At 50.7% G+C, this 15892-nt stretch overlaps 1 protein-coding gene across 3 annotated transcripts; it reads left to right on the forward strand.

Annotated features, from left to right (window-relative positions):
• The first annotated feature begins 36 nt into the window (after positions 1-36).
• SIRT3 (sirtuin 3) lies at positions 37-15857 on the forward strand. 3 transcript variants are annotated; one of them, XM_045558593.1, is made up of 7 exons: positions 39-378; positions 3776-3967; positions 4059-4291; positions 5596-5696; positions 10091-10252; positions 13279-13488; positions 14700-15857. In XM_045558593.1, the coding sequence occupies exons 2-7, from the start codon at positions 3921-3923 to the stop codon at positions 14718-14720; spliced, it is 774 nt and encodes a 257-aa protein (XP_045414549.1). In that variant the 5' UTR covers positions 39-378; positions 3776-3920; the 3' UTR covers positions 14721-15857. The 3 variants fall into 3 exon arrangements, with proteins under 3 accessions (XP_045414548.1, XP_045414549.1, XP_045414550.1); XM_045558592.1 differs by lacking the exon at positions 14700-15857 and having other exon boundaries at positions 37-378; positions 13279-14369; XM_045558594.1 differs by lacking the exons at positions 39-378; positions 14700-15857 and adding an exon at positions 803-906 and having other exon boundaries at positions 13279-14369.
• Positions 15858-15892: the final 35 nt, after the last annotated feature.

Consider the following 15892-nt stretch of genomic DNA (forward strand, 5'->3'; position numbering starts at 1 on the left):
CGGGAGCACCGAGGCAGGCGGCGGCCCTCTGGTTGTCAGGGGAACGGCGTGCGCCGCGCCCCGGGGGGGAATCCTCTGCCGCGTGTGCTGCGGCCCTCCCGCGCACCAGGCCGTGCCAGGAAGGCATTGAAGAGTGTGGGACCTGCGGTCTTGTCGGCCGTCCCCTGGCCTTGTGGCGTGAGCCTTCGAGAGCCGCAGTTTCTCCCCCTCACACGGGGATGGCAATAGTGCCTTCCCGGTGGTGTCGCAAGTGTAAATGTAATGCTTGACTCCAGGAAGCGCTCCGGGAGTATTAGCTATCATCACTATCCCGGTGGAAAGACGGTCGAGCGCAGGGCAGAGAAGAGCAGGCTCCTGATTTGGTCTCTCGGGTGAAAGGTCAGAGACTAGACCCGGGAACTGCCCCCACTGGGGGCGCCGGGAGCGGGAACAAGGCGCCGTGGGGCCGGCGCGGGGCGGGGCTGGGACACTCTGGGCGGGGCCTGAGGACGCCGGCCGTGGAACATGGCGCCGTGGGGGCGGGGCGGGGGCGCTCGGGGCGGGGCCTGAGCGGGGGCGGGGCCGGGGCGGGCCCGAGGACGCCGGCCGTGGAACATGCCGCCGTGGGGGCGGGGCCTGAGGGGGCGGGGGCGGGGCCGGGGCGGGCCCGAGGACGCCGGCCGTGGAACATGGCGCTGTGGCCTGGCGCGGGGCGGGGCAGGGGCTCTGGGCGTGGTCTGAGCGGGGGCGGGGCCTGCGCGGGGGCGGGGCCTGCGCGCCCGAGGACGGCGGCCGCGGGAAGATGGCGCTGTGGGGCCGGCGCGCGCCGCTCGTGCTCGGGCTGTGGGGTTCCGCGGGCGCCGGGGCGGCAGCGCGCGGCCTTCGTGGGGCCCACGCCGGGCTCGCGGGGCCCGTTCTCCCGCGCAGGTACGCGGTGGTCCTCGACCCCTCGCCCCTCCCCGGGCGGCCTCCGCGCCGTCGCCTGCCGTTTTGCCGGACCACGTCCTGGAGTCTGTTCCGTCTCCGCTCGTCTGTAGGAGCCGCCCACGTGGTGTTTCGTGATTTACCTCGCCATTCCCTTATGGAAATAGTTTACGGTTTTTCCTTATTACAGAAAATGCTGTGGAGGCTAGCCTTGTTTGCACCTCACTTTTGGGATAGACTTCTAGTATTTATTGGGGCTGCTGCACCTAAAGGCGTCTACGTTTAACCTTGTCACCGTCCTCTGTGAAGGTCGTGCGGTCACACTCCCGGCGGCGTGGTCACGGCCGTCACTGCACGTTGCGGAACCCTTTCCTGAAAACAGCCCGCGTGTGGGAAGGTCCTGAGGCCCGTAGTTGTCGGGAAACGAATGCCCCGTGATGGGTAAAGATCTGATGATGGTGCATTCACTTGGTGCCGTCTGACACAGCTGCTGCAAATGCTGGTGACGAGTGTGACAGCGAGATCCCCAGGGGTCATTGGTTCATCTAAGAAACCTTCATTCTGGGCCAGCCTCGGTTCTAGGTGCTGGGGACAGAGCGGGCCCAGGGCAAGCACACACTGGCTTGCGTGGGGCTAATTCTGATACTGGCAATAGTCTGCAAGACTGACTGTCGTTAGACAAGGCCTTGCCACCACTTGTCCTGAGACAGGAAGCGTGGGGTTGCCCGTGAGGGGCCGTCCGTGTGCATGGGCTTTCTGTGGTTTGGATCTGCTGCCCCTGGACTGTAGAGTTGAGGCTCGTGTGTAATCCATCCTCTGTGCCCTTCCACTCTCTCCCAGGCAGCACCCATGCCTGCTTTTCGGGGTAGCCCTACTCCCAGCAAATCTCATGCCACGTAGCATGTGTTAAATCACGCAGCGGAAGCATGTTCGGGACGGTTGGTACAGCTCTGTCCCTGTGTCTTGCAGCCCTTGCAGACATTCACTGGCATAGTTGAGGGCGGGCTTCAGGTGCCTGCGTAATCCCTCGCACTCGGTACACACTTGGCAGCGGTAATAATTTTCCTCTCACACCTTTCGTGTCTCTCATAGCAGTTTACATTCAGGAGGAGCCAGGAACTGGTTTGGGTAAAGACCTCGGGTGGATAGATGTCCTAAGTGCTGTGTGAGGTGGGGCCTTTAATAGATGGTGGGATGGTTTTGGAGCCATGGCTTTCCCTTTCTTCCCGTCTGCCTGGCCGGTTTTCATTAGAAAACCCCGTTGGAGGTTTAGCATTCCGGAGCTGAGTGCCCACTAAGCGCAAGGTATCACGATGCACCCCTCAAGGGAGCTGGGCGGGAAAAGGGCTTAGGAACACCAGCCTTCAGGGAGACCTTTTGTTTGGCTGAAACCAGGGGTAAGGAGTAATGGGGCGTTAAAACTGTCACTGGGGTGGGATGTGTTGTACTAAGACATTGGGATCCCGTGGGGAAAAGAGAGCTTTGGGGAGACCGTGGCAGCAATGTGTAAGGAAAATTTTGCCGTGTTGGTTTTGTAGGGAGCAAAAGGGAAACACAAAACGCCAAAGAGCAAACAGAAAAGTGAGTTAGGATCGTTTTCCTAGAAGATAAATTCTGAATTGTACTGACATGTATCTGAAGATGTGTTTTTCGGGTGCTTATTTCTTGTTTGTGTGACAAGTGAGTGAAAGAAATGTTCTCAGTTGTCTGTTTTTACATCTGTGTTTGCTTTAGATTCATCGTTTATCTGGGGAGTGTTGTCAGATTGATCTGTGGAATCTCTTTTCCGGCCAGTGGCGGTCTCCCTGCTACAGACAGAGACGTCCTGGAGGAGTGTCATGGGGCCAGCTGGAAGAATGAACATGGTGGCCCCGGTCCTTGGGGTGTGAGGGAGGGGCCGTGCACTGGGGCTGAGGGTCACGAGCTCAGGGCAGGTCGCCAGGGCGATACCTGGAGATGAGGATGGTGAGCTTGGCTAGATGCCAGCCGAGGGCCCTCAGAGTCAATAAACCTAGGAGGCCTTTCAGGGCCACGTGGGGCTTTAGTGTCTCGTGCCTGCAGCTGCAGACTTTGGTGGGATGTTTTCAGGTACTGCCCAGGCTTTGTGTTATTGTGTTGCTTTTTTCCTTCCTGTTGTTCTCCTAGGTGTTGAGTCATTTACACAGTCCTAGGGCCTTATTGAAGCCTGTGACTTGTTTATTGTGTGTTTTGTGCTGTTTTCCTATGAAAGCCCATCTCATACTCCTAACAGTTAACCCTGTTAGTGTCTTGGCTTCTGGAGGTGACCTGAGAAGCCCTCTAGAGCTACGGCCCACCCGCTGTCTCGCCTGATTGTTTAATTTTGGCTGCTGAATGGCTGCAGACCTTGAAGATGAACTGTCTGCAGCAGTTTGAACCCCTGGCTATCAGGGGGTGAAAGTTTCTTTCTGGAATGGTCTCCAGAGCCCACTTTTCATCCTGCTATAATAATATCCGGCATAAGGTCTCCTTTTAATTTTCTTTAAATGTAACTGTATATTCGTCACATCTCAGGTTTGTTAGCGTGTGCAGCTCTGTTGAAAGTATGCCCAGAGCCCCCACAAAAGGATGCTCTTGGCTCTGGCTTGAGCCTTCAGCGTGAACCTGTTCCCTCAGCACCTGCTTTTGATAATGGAATTATGAAGTGAGTGCGGTTCCTATGAACCTGAGTTCTCACTTGGGACTGCTGTCCATTGCTCAGCGGTCACGAGGAAGCTGGTTGTTTTAAAGGGCTGGGGAGAAGTGCGTGGTCATTCTAGATGGTGGGGTGGTGCGGAGGGGCAGCTGTGCCCGTTCTTGGTAGCACGAGATTGGTCGTCATCTGTTACCTTTGCCACTCTGCTTTTTCTGTCAGAATTCCAGGTGGAAGAAGGCCCATATCCTTTTCTGTGACGGCTTCAAGCGTCTTTGGAGGTGGAGGAAACAGTGAGAAGGGGAAGCCTTCCCTGCTGGACATAGCCGAGCTGCTTCGGGCCAGAGCCTGCCAGAGAGTGGTTGTCATGGTGGGGGCCGGCATCAGCACCCCCAGCGGCATCCCGGACTTCAGGTGCTGTCTGCAGCCCCCCTGCCTTCTGGGCTGCCCGTTTACTCCACTTCCTGGCTCTTCCGAAGGGCTCAGTCTTCTTTTCTCTCTGCAGATCTCCAGGGAGCGGCCTCTACAGCAACCTCCAGCAGTATGACATCCCTTACCCTGAGGCCATTTTTGAACTGACGTTTTTCTTTCACAACCCCAAGCCATTTTTCGCCTTGGCTAAGGAGCTGTGCCCTGGGCACTGCAGGCCCAACCTCACTCACTACTTCCTCCGGCTGCTGCACGACAAGGGGCTGCTTCTGCGACTCTACACACAGAACATTGACGGCCTTGAGAGAGGTGAGCTGTCTGCCTCCCACATTCTCTTCCCGTCAGGGAGGGCTGGAGCCTGGTGCTTGTGCTTCATCTTTGGGACTATTTTTGCGCCAACTCGTTACGCCTGTGTCCCCCCCAAAAATGTCCTCTGTGTGTCCAAGGGCCACCACCTGTTCTCCCGGCATACCTGCTGGGCTGTGCACTTTGGACAGGACTGAAGTTGACGTTGTTTTGCTAATCTGGTATGATGGTCCGTTTTTTAAAAATTTTATCATGGAACTTTTCGAACGCAAAAATAAAGAGAAAAACGTAATGAACCCTCATGTCCTCCTCACTGTCTGCGTCATGAACGCACAGCCAGTCCTTGTTTCCTCTGTGTCCTCCCAAACCCCCAGGTTGTTTCGAAGCAAACCCCTCACATCACAAACTTAATCTAGAAATAATATATTGAAATACGTCAGTGAGTATCTCTAGAAGGTAAAGACTTTTAAAAACATAGCTCTGATACCATTGTCACACTAAAGAATCACTAATCATTCTGTAATATTGTCACACTCAGTCTGTGATGATTTCTTGACTATGTCCACGTGGTGGCCCAAACCAGCAGTTCACAGACTGTGCCGACCTCGGCCACGCTCCTTAGAGAAGTCCTCAGTGGGCCTTTGCCCTGCGTGCAGTGACACAGACAGGTGCAGGGACGGTCAGCTCTCAGGGAGCCAGCGGCAGCTCAGCCGGTCTGGAGACACTCTGTCATTTGAGGAGAAGAGTCACCTCAACTTCAGGAACATGTTTCCTTGCTGGAAGGTTCCATAGCTCGGAGCCAGAGCAGCAGCAGGGCAGGCCTTTGGGAACCCAGGCGTGCCTGGCTGTGGGCTTCGGCATCTCTGTGTTGGGACCATTGTGGGGACCCTGTCCATGTCCCCTGCAGTCTTGTGGAACCAGGCAACTTTCATAACAAGTCGTTTTTTGTCTTTTCCCACCAAGCAGTTGTTTTTGTTTTTTTAAATCTATGATATTTATAGCCTCATTTTTACTTGGTATCTAAAGAATAGAAAATGTGTTCCTAGGTATTAGATATAATTTTATTTGAACTTATAGTAACATCAAATGGTTGTTTTGACAGGCTTTGTTTTAACTGTGATTTGGCTCCAGCTAGGAGCCCCTTGGCCCCTGTGCCTTATTCCGGTTGGTGGAGCGTCATCTAGAGGTGACAAAGGCAGGGATGTCAGGCTTTGCCTCCCAGGAGGCCTGTCAGGCCCACAAGTTGCACTTTTGGACTTGTGCACTCGCCCAGAGGCAGCAACACTTGGCTTTGGTTTGAATTTCAGCATCTGGCATCCCCGCCTCAAAGCTGGTTGAAGCTCATGGAACCTTTGCCTCTGCCACCTGCACCATCTGTCGAAGGCCCTTCCCCGGGGAGGACTTCTGGGTGAGTTGCCCCCCTGGTGGTCTCCCTTCTGCTGTTCACAGGGGCGGTGGGGGCGACCTGGTAAAGTGTATTTGTAAGTGTCAAGTTGCAAGGACAATAGTACAATAATAGTGTGAACATTTTTTTTTATTTTAAAAATGATGTGAAGGGTTTACATTTTAGGGAGGTTTGCTAGAGACAGGGTCTCGCTCTTGCTCAGGCTGGTCTCGAACTGTAGTAAGTTTTGAAATCAGGCAGTGTGAGTGCTTCAACTTTGTTTTTCTTTTTCAAGATTGTTTTGTCTATCTGTGGTCCCTTGAGATTCGATATAGATTTTAGGATGGGTATTTTTTTTTTGTACTTTTTTATAAAACAGACTTTATTTTTTAGAGGAGTTTTAGGTTCACAGCAAAATTGAGTACAAAGTACAGATGGTTCTGGCCGGGCGTGGTGGCTCACACTTGTAATCCCAGCACTCTGGGAGGCTGAGGCAGGAGGATCGCTCAAGCTCAGGAGTTCGAGACCAGCCTGAGCAAGAGCAAGACCCCGTCTCTACTAAAAATAGAAAGAAATGATTTGGACAGTTAAAAATATATATATTAAAAAAAAAATTAGCTGGGCATGGTGGCACATGCCTGTAGTCCCAGCTACTCGGGAGGCTGAGGCAGGAGAATTGCTTGAGCTCAGGAGTTTGAGGTTGCTGTGAGCTAGGCTGACGCCACGGCACTCTAGCCTGGCCAACAGGGTGAGACTCTGTCTCAAAAAAAAAAAAGAAAGTATAGACAGTTCCCTGATCTCTCTGTCCCCACATATGCGTTGCCTCCCCCACTGGCCACATCCCCCTCCAGAGTGGCCCATTTGTCACAACTGATGAACCTACACTGACATATTATCGTCATCTAGAGCCTGTATCTTACGTGAAGGTTCACTCTTGGTGTTGGACATTCTGTGGGTTTGGACAAATGTATGACATGTATGCACTGTCACTGTCCTCAGAGTCCTCTGTGCTCTGCCTATTCATGGCTCCCTCCCCACCAACCCCTGACAACCGCTGATCTTTTTACTGTCTCCATAGTTTTGCCATTTCCCAAATGTCATAGAGTTGGAGTCATACAGAATGCAGCCTTTTCAGACTGGCTTCTTTCACTTAGTGAAATGCATTTAGGTTTCTCCTCCTACGTCTTTTCATGGCTTGACAGCTCATTTCTTTTTAGCTCTGAAGAATATTCCAGGCCAGGCACGGTGGCTCATGCCTGTAATCCTAGCACTCTGGGAGGCTGAGGCGGGTAGATAGCTCGAGCTCAGGAGTTCGAGATCAGCCTGAGCAAGAGTGAGACCCCATCTCTACTAAAAAATAGAAAAAAATTAGCTGGACAACTAAAAAAATATATATATAAAGTTAGCCAGGCATGGTGGCACATGCTTGTAGTCCCAGCTACTCGGGAGGCTGAGGCAGGAGGATCGCTTGAGCCCAGGAATTTGAGGTTGCTGTGAGCTAGGCTGACGTCACGGCACTCTAGCCGGGGCAACAGCGTGAGACTCTGTCTCAAACAAACAAACAAACAACAAAAAAAGAATATTCCATTGTCTGATACCACAGTTTATCCATTCACTTACTGAAGGACTTGTAGGTTGCTTTCAAATTTTGACAAATGAATAAAACTGCTGTAAATATTAATGTGCAGGTTTTTGTATGGACATAAGTTTTCAGCTCGTTTGGGTAAATACCAAGGACTGTGATTGCAGGATCATACGGTAAGATATGTTTAGTTTTGTAAGAAATGGCCAACTGTCTTCCAAAGTCAGTGCACCATTTTGCATTCCCACCAGCAATGGGAGGGAGTTGCTGTTGCTCCACATCCTCACCAGCATGTGGTGTTTTCAGTATTTTGGCTTTTGGCTTTTCTAATAAGTGTGTAGAGGCATCTTGTTGCTTTAATTTGCAGTTTCCTGATGGCATAGGGTGTGGAGCATCATTTCATGTGCTTATTTGCCATCTGTATGTCTTATTTGGTGAGATGTCTGTTCAGCTCTTTTCCCCATTTTTAAATTGGGTTATTTTCTTACTGTTGAGTTTTAAGAGTTCTTTGTATATTTTAGATAAGTCTCTTATCAGAGATGTCTTTTGCAAACATTTTTTGCCTGTATTCTGTTCCAGTAGCTTGTCTTATTCTCTTGACAGTGTCTTTCACAGAGCAGAAGCTTTGAATTTTAGTTAAGTCCAACTTAGCAATCTTTTCTTTTGTGCGTCATGCCTTTGGTATTATATCTAAAAAGTCTTCACCATACCCAAAGTCATCTGGGTTTTCTCCCATGTTGTCTTCTAGGAGCTTTATTGTTTCACATTTAGGTCTTTGATCTGTTTCGAGTTAACATTAGTGAAGTATGTGAGGTCCGTGTCTAGGCTCAGTTTTTAGCATGTGTGTGTTCAGTTCCCGCATCATTTGTTGAAAAGACTGTCCTTTTCCGTTGAATTGCCTTTGCTCCTTTGTCAAAGGTCAGTTGACAATGCATGTATGTGTGTATCAATTTTGAGCTCTCTGCTCTGTTCTGTTGATCTACTTGTCTGTTCTTTGACTAACAGAGCAGTCTTGATTCCTGTAGCGGTACAGTAAGTCTGGATGTCAAGTAGTGTCAGCTCTCTGACTTTGTTCTTCTTCAATATTGTGTTGGCTATTCTGAGTTTTTTGCCTTTTCATAAACACTTTAGAATCTGTTCTTTTTATATTTTTAGACTTTTCTCTTTGTCTTTGGAGTTTTGTAATTTCTCTGTGCTGGGTTTTTCTATATGGATTTCCTCTTATTTAGTCTGCTTAAAATTTGTAGGACTTCCTGAATCTGTGGATTGGTATCTTTCAGAATTTCTGGATAATGCTCAGCCATTATCTCTCCAGATGTTGACTGACCCTGCCCCACTCCCTGGGCCCTCATTTTATGGACTCTGATTAAACATACGTTAGCTCTTCTCCCTCTTCTGCGGTTCCTGATTGCCCCTCTGTGTCTCCCATCTTGCTCCTCCTTGTGCTGCACTATGGATAATTTCTTCTGATCTGTTTTTCAGTTTATCAATATCCTATTCTGTTGTAGAGACTAAAATCCTTTAAGTTTTAACTTTGGTTACTCTACTTTTGATTTTTAGAAGTTCTATTTGATTATTTTTCAAGTCCATTAGATTAGTTTTGTTAATAGTTTTCTATCTTTAATAAATATTTCAAGCTCGTCTTGTTTTTTTTCCTTTTTTTTTAAATTTTTTTATTTTTATTTATTTATTTTTTTTTGAGGTAGAGTCCTGCTCTGTCACCCTGGCTAGAGTGCCGTGGTGTCAGCCTAGCTCACAGCAACCTCAAACTCCTGGGCTCGAGTAATCCTCCTGCCTCAGCCTCCCGAGTAGCTGGGACTACAGGCATGCGCCACCATGCCCAGCTAATTTTTTCTACATATTTTTAGTTGTCCAGCTAATTTCTTTCTATTTTTTTAGTAGAGATGGGGTCTCGCTCTTGCTCAGGCTGATTTCGAATTCCTGAGCTCAAATGATCCTCCTGCCTCGGCCTCTCAGAGTGCTGGGATTACAGGCGTGAGCCACTGCACCCGGCCTTGTTTTTTTTTTTTTTCTTTTAATTTAAACAATTCAGTTTTATTATCTTTATCTGGTAATAATCTGAAATCTTTGGTCCATTTTTTCCTGCTGCTTCTTGCTGGATTCAGCCTGCTAAACCAAATCCCATTAGCAGTAAAGATTTATCTTAGAAAGTCCTGTCTTTCTCCCAAGTTTCTTCCTTTTCCAAGTGGCCCCAGGCATTAATCCAGGTACTGCACGATACATTAATAATTTGCATATACTTTACCTTGGCCTACAGGGAGCAGTTTTTGGCAGTATGCTGCTATTCCTAACCGTGCCAGCCTCCTGGGGCTGAGACAATGCCATGGTCACTCCAGCTCAAACCAGGGACAGGTTTTATATCCTCTTTCTCACTGCATAATGCCTGTTGTCGGCCACATGCCTACAGAGTGCTGAAGGAGGACCATGTGGTCTACCGGGTATTTCTACAGCACCTGAGTATCTGAGAGCCACCCCACGTACCGGGCACAGTGCTAGAGACCCTACATATCTGGCGAAGTGTTTATGAGTGAACTTACCTGATGTCCAGGATTTGCCTTTAAAGACTCTCAAGCCCCCTCCCGAATTCTGCAGGGCTGCATGAAACAATCGGCTGTGAAACATGTTGGTGATCGCTGAGGCTCGTACATGGGGGCTTCATTACACTACTCTCAGCTTTTGTGAATGGTTGAAACTTTCTTAAGAAGTTATGAGTTCCTAGTGGTCTCGTAAAGAAAAGAAAAAGAAATTGTTTTGCCTTTCCCTTTTCAAATGTGCCGCAGCATCTTCCTTGGGCCCGTTTCCTCTCTTTCCCCAGGCAGAGGTGATGGCAGACAGGGTCGCCCGCTGCCCGGACTGTGCTGGCGTCGTGAAGCCCGACATCGTTTTCTTCGGGGAGCCGCTGCCCCCGAGGTTCCTGCTGCACGTGGCTGATTTCCCCATGGCGGATCTGCTGCTCATCCTTGGGACCTCCCTGGAGGTGTGTCGCCGGGCCTGCGTGGGGGAGGAGGCAGGGTGCACGGGAGCCACCGCTGGGGGCCAGGGCGTTGGTGCCACCCTTGGAAGAGGAGTGGACTCAGCTGGGCCTCCAGGCACAGGAAGGTGCAGCCTGGACAGGGGACAGCGGGAAGCCACTGGCTGCAGGTGCCGTGCATGTGGGTGGGGCCCTGTGTGAGGGGAAGGTGGGGGTGCAGGGGCCTCCCTGGTCAGACCAGGAAGACCTACACGCCAGAAGAGATTGGCCCAGGGATGGAGCTGCACGGGTGGGGGGGGCAGAGAGACCTTTGGGGACTGGGGATTGGAGCAAGCAGGTGCCAGGAGGCCAGTCCTGAAAGCAGAGCTGTGGGCCATTGTAGGGACAGCATGGAGTGGGCTGGACTAGCAGCCTGGGGACACCGTGGAGGGAGAAGGAGGGGTCTGGCCTGGGCAGCAGGGTCAGGGCACTTCCTGGTAAGGGGCGACTCGGGGCAAGGCGGGCTGAGTTTGGCCCCGCCCACACGTCTGAGGGTCCTGGGAGATACCCACCGGCCATATTCGAGTGGTTGTTCTACATCTGGGTGTGAGGCTTGGGAAAGCTGTAAAAGATGTGATGAGAGCAGGAAATCAGGCCATGAGCTGAGCTGGTGCCTGCCTAGATGTTGGCACCCAGGGCCAGAAGGGCCAGAGAGACCGTTGCTCAGAGGGTCTGAGGGCTGGGGGCCGAGGGCTGTGCGTTTGTTCAGTCGCTTCTGCTGCCTCCTGTGCCGCGCCTTGGGCAGACCCAGGGAGACGGCCATGCAGGACGCTGTGTAGCTTGTTAGGAGATGATCTGTGTTATAGGGAAATTAGCCAGTAGGATGGAGAGGGGAGGGGTTCGGAATGGGCCGCAGTATCAACCTGGTTGTTCTGTTTGTGCCTTGTCAGGAAGGTATCACTGGAGCTAAGGGTTGACGGAGGTGAGGGGTGTCTGGCAGGAGACATGACACAGGTAGTCGGTGGTGATGGGCCGGGCGCGGTGGCTCATGCCTGTAATCCTGACCTCTGGGAGGCCAAGGCAGAAGGATTGCTTGAGGTCAGGAATTCGAGACCAACCTGAGCAAGAGCAAGACCCTGTCTCTACAAAAAATATAAAAATTAGCCAGGCACAATGGCACATGCCTGTAGTCCCAGCTACTCAGGAGGCTGAGGCAGTAGGATTGCTTGAGCCCAGAAATTTGAGGTTGCTGTGAGCTAGGTTGACGCCACGGCATTGTTGTAGAGACAAGGTCTTGTGATGCTGCCCAGCTGGTCTAAAACTTCTGGGCTCAGCGATCCTCCCACCTCAGCCCCGCCAGGTGCTGGGATTACAGGTGTGAGCCACCGTGCCCAGCCTTCAGCTGCCTTGTTAACACCAACAGCCTGCCTTATCCGGATACGAGGTCCCAGCTGAGAGGTCCTTTTCTATAACTGAATAATGTATAAACTGAATAATCTGATGTCACACACAGAGTTTCTTTTGTACGCTTTGTGGAAGAAATATTAATGTGTTTGATTATGGAGTACTAGGTTCGGATCTCTTTTAGATGTGATATCATACATGGTCTATAACCTATATGCTCTTTTCTAACATATCAAAAATTCTGAATTCTGAAGCACATGAAGCCACGAGAGTTTTACGATAAGGGTTTGTGGATTTATAAAACAATTTATTTAAGCAATTTCTTATTGGTAGACAATAAAAATAAATAGTATACAATTTTTATATTAAAAATGCAGTAAGTCTCCATGTGTATATATTTTTACAAACTCATGCAAGTACTTCTGAAGGATAAATGTTGATAAATACTGAGAACTTGCTTTCCAGAAAGATACACCAATTATATTGCCACGAAGTGTGTATGAGTGGCCATTTTTCCACATCCTCACCAATACCAAAGTATGTATCTTTTTGAGTTTTTGCCAGTCTGATTGGTTAAAAATAAATGGTGCATGTGAGAGTTTTTGCACTTCTGTAATAAAGAATGAAATTCATCTTTTCATATGTTTATTGGCCACTTGTGTTTCTTCTTTTTGGGGTGTATATTTGTATCTGTTGCTCATTTTTCATTAGGTTATAAATTAGCAATATAAATTAAATTATATTAAATTAGTTTATCAATTAGCAATATAAACTTTTTGCCACAAATGTGTATATTTTTGTTTATGGTGATGAGAGGTTTGTAACATTTTTAAAGTTTCTGCATAGCAGTTTCATATAGATACCAGTGTGATAGTATTTACATAGTTTCATGTAGATACCAGTGTGATAGTATTTACATAGTCAAAGGTATCATTTTGCATTGTCTTATCTGACATGCCTAAAAAGTTCTTCCCTGCTTTGACTTATAAATTCTTTTCTTCAAGAACTGTTTTGTTTACTATTAAACCTTTAATCTATTTGAAAGTTTTTCAATGAAAGGTAAGAATTGAGCATTTTTTTTCCCAGCTAAGGAGCCAGTCTCAATACCATTTATTAATCTACATCTTTTTACCTTGTTACTTGTAAAAGAAACTCTCCTCTGAGAGCTGGACTAAGAGGCCTAGAGGGAGTGAGGGAGGCCTCAGTGGAGTCTGGGTGGTGAGGACGGTGGAGAGATGGGACAGGAGCTCAGCCTTGGGCGTGTCGGGACCCTCGGGGGCACCGGCTTTTCTGGGTGCCAGACGCGGGTGGTGGTGTCACAGTGAGTGTGTGTTGTTGTCCCCCTGTGGTGTGCTGGAGACAGCGTGGCAGGGAGAACGGGCAGAGGAGGCAGGAAGACAGGGAGAAGCCAGGACGTGTGGGAAGCCGCTGGAGGCAGTTAAGAGAGGAAGGCCGGGGAGGAGGAAACAAGGTCCCACGGGCCAAGCTGCAGGAGCTCGACTGAAGAAACGAGACGGGTGGGGGGTTTTCCCTGGATCGTGAGACCTGACCAGTGTGCCCCCCCCTGAGGCCTCAGTGGCTGTGGCATGAAGTGTCTTGAGGGCTGGTGGGGTCCACACTGTGCCCCTCACATTTGGGCCGTTTTTCAGGTGGAGCCTTTTGCCAGCTTGTCTGAGGCCGTGAGGAGCTCAGTGCCGCGACTGCTCATCAACCGAGACTTGGTGGGGCCCTTGGCCTGGCGTCCACGCAGCAGGGATGTGGCTCAGCTGGGGGACGTGGTTCACGGCGTGGAAAGGCTGGTGGAGCTTCTAGGCTGGACGGAAGAGTTGCGGGATCTTATGCAGCGGGAGACCGGGAAGGTACAGACTGCCGAGCAGGGCACTCAGAGGGGCAGCCGCCTTCACTGCGCGGGGTCTGGTCCAGCCGGTGTGGACCCCTGTTAGCTAAAACAGTAACAGCTGATGGTGTAGTTGTGACTCTTGTACCAGGCACTGCCCTGGACCTGACCCAGGTGTTATTTTTACGACCTCCATTTGGAGGTGAAGAAACTGACACTAGGCACACAACTCACAGCGGCCAAGCAGGGACACGGTCAGGCAGTCAGGGCGGTTAAGTCTCCACACACCGCCGGCTGCTGCCTGTGCTGCCCGGAATAAAGCAGCCAGCAGCTCCCCTCTGAGGCCTGGTGTGGGATTCTGAGATACAAGTTACAGAGCTTTGAGGAGCTGAATTCCCCTGCACCTGTGTGGGGTGAAGCTCTTAGGAGGAAATCAGTGTGAAAGCTGTGGGTCTATGACAGTCTGCTGAGCGGAGGACGCCAGAGACCCTCGATGCCGTTTAGATTTCAAATGCTGACAGGCAGGTCTAACGCTGTCCACAGGGAGTTTCACCAGAATACATCACACTGGCTCTTCCTGCTGTCCCCAAGGGAGGTGTCTTAGGAAATTCTGATCCTTTTCCTGTCCACGTCTGTGCCTGCCTTGCAGCTTGGGGTCATGGGGTTGGTACTCTCCTCTCACCGACGCTGGTAAACACCTCCCCACGCCCCCAGCCTCTGGTTGAATCCTGATTTTTTTTGCCAAGACTGAACCAGACAGAGAATATACACCTATTAGGCATCATCACCACTATTATTTTTAGTCTTTCATTTCAGAGTTTGGCTCTTAGGGCTAAGGTATAGGATGGTGCTATTTCTCATCTCACTCAGTAGAGGAAAATAAAGACCATCAAATGTCGAAAACATTTATGTAAAATGGGTTGTGATTTTAGGGTTTTTTGGCTTTAAAAAAAAAAAAAAGAATTGTTATCCAAGGGGTGATTTTTCCAGATAGTCAGTGTTTCCCTTGAGCATCAGTCAGCACATCTTGACGGGGGAGCTAATGTCCCTTAGAATGAGGCTCTGCACTGACCTACCCTGTTCTGCCAGGCCTGCTGGGCCTGCCTTAGCTTGGACCCAAAGAGAGAAAAGCTCGTTCTGCTTGTCTGCAGGTAGATGTTTGACCAGGCCCTGCAACCTGCTGGCCCACCTGGGTGTGTGCAGAGTACTGACACCCTCTCTCCCGTGTTCCAGCTCCACAGACGGGACAAATAGGAGGGCGATGGCTGCACCCACACGAGAGATGGTGACACAGACGTCCCCACCCCATTTCTGATAACTCATGCCTGACGACAGCTCGGGCAGGTGTACAGATTTTGGCTGCCAAACCAGGACACGCGGACTGAGGTGGAGTGGACGTCTGGGGCTGCTGCCAGGATATGTCCCCGCCCTGCAAGCTCTGTGCTGGCGGGGAGGGTGTTGGCACTCACTGCCACACGGCTACAGTGGAGCTGCCTGTCTGCCGTGTTCAGTTCCTCACTCTGCTGTAGCTCCTGGTGCAAGAAGCTTTCTTCTCGCAGCGACCCCTCTTGGGCTGAAACAGACCGAGTGGCCTCTGCCTTCGCCGTGCCCGGGGCGCTGTGTGAAGGGCGGGCTCGGCCTTCCCTGTGGTTAGACCTGGGCTCGTACCTCTGCGCCCTAGTGATGCCCCGGGGTCTCCCGGCATGCTGGTCTCTTTCGGTGTGGTTATCTTTTAGTAGATATTCCTGGCATGAATGTGGAAAGGGGACCTTGGGGTACATGGGTGTCCCCCACTATTGGAAGAGTCTGAGGACTGAGGACATTTGTCCCTGGGTTTACCTTGGAGGTGGCAGCACCTTCTCTTCCGTCCCAGCTGCCCTCTCTGAAGGGTATCACACCCTTGACTCTACCCTATTCAGTCTCTCCTTGGGAAACCAGTATGTTCCAGAATATTCCAGGACTTCCTAGCCTGTCTCCTGTCCTCACACTGTCACTCACCAACCAGGGCTTCCTGCAGTGATGCTGCTAGAATGAATCTCTCAGACGCAGAAGCGTCACTCACCTAAGACCTAGCCTGCTCCCAGCAGCCTGTCGGGCTCCCTTGACCCAAGTTCAGGCCACACTGTGATGCCGGGACAGAACCTTCCCTCCTTCCTGGGGTGGGACCACGGCCCAGCTCCGACACCGGCCCATGTGGGCACGTCAGGTCGGCTTCGTTGTGTCCCGGGCAATGGCACCTCCTGTCCCTGAACCTGGCCTGGGCTGGGCTGGAGCTGACAGGAAGAGATTTAACCGTTAGAGTCCGTGGAAAGGGATCCCATGACCTTGGCCTTCAGTGAGTCGTGATCAACAGATTGAATTCTACAAAGAACAAAATTAGTTTCTATTCTACTTTGTGTTTCTTTACTTGCTATTTTACACATATA

This window comes from Lemur catta, chromosome 7, assembly GCF_020740605.2.
Source record: "Lemur catta isolate mLemCat1 chromosome 7, mLemCat1.pri, whole genome shotgun sequence".
Taxonomy (NCBI): Eukaryota; Metazoa; Chordata; class Mammalia; order Primates; family Lemuridae; genus Lemur; species Lemur catta.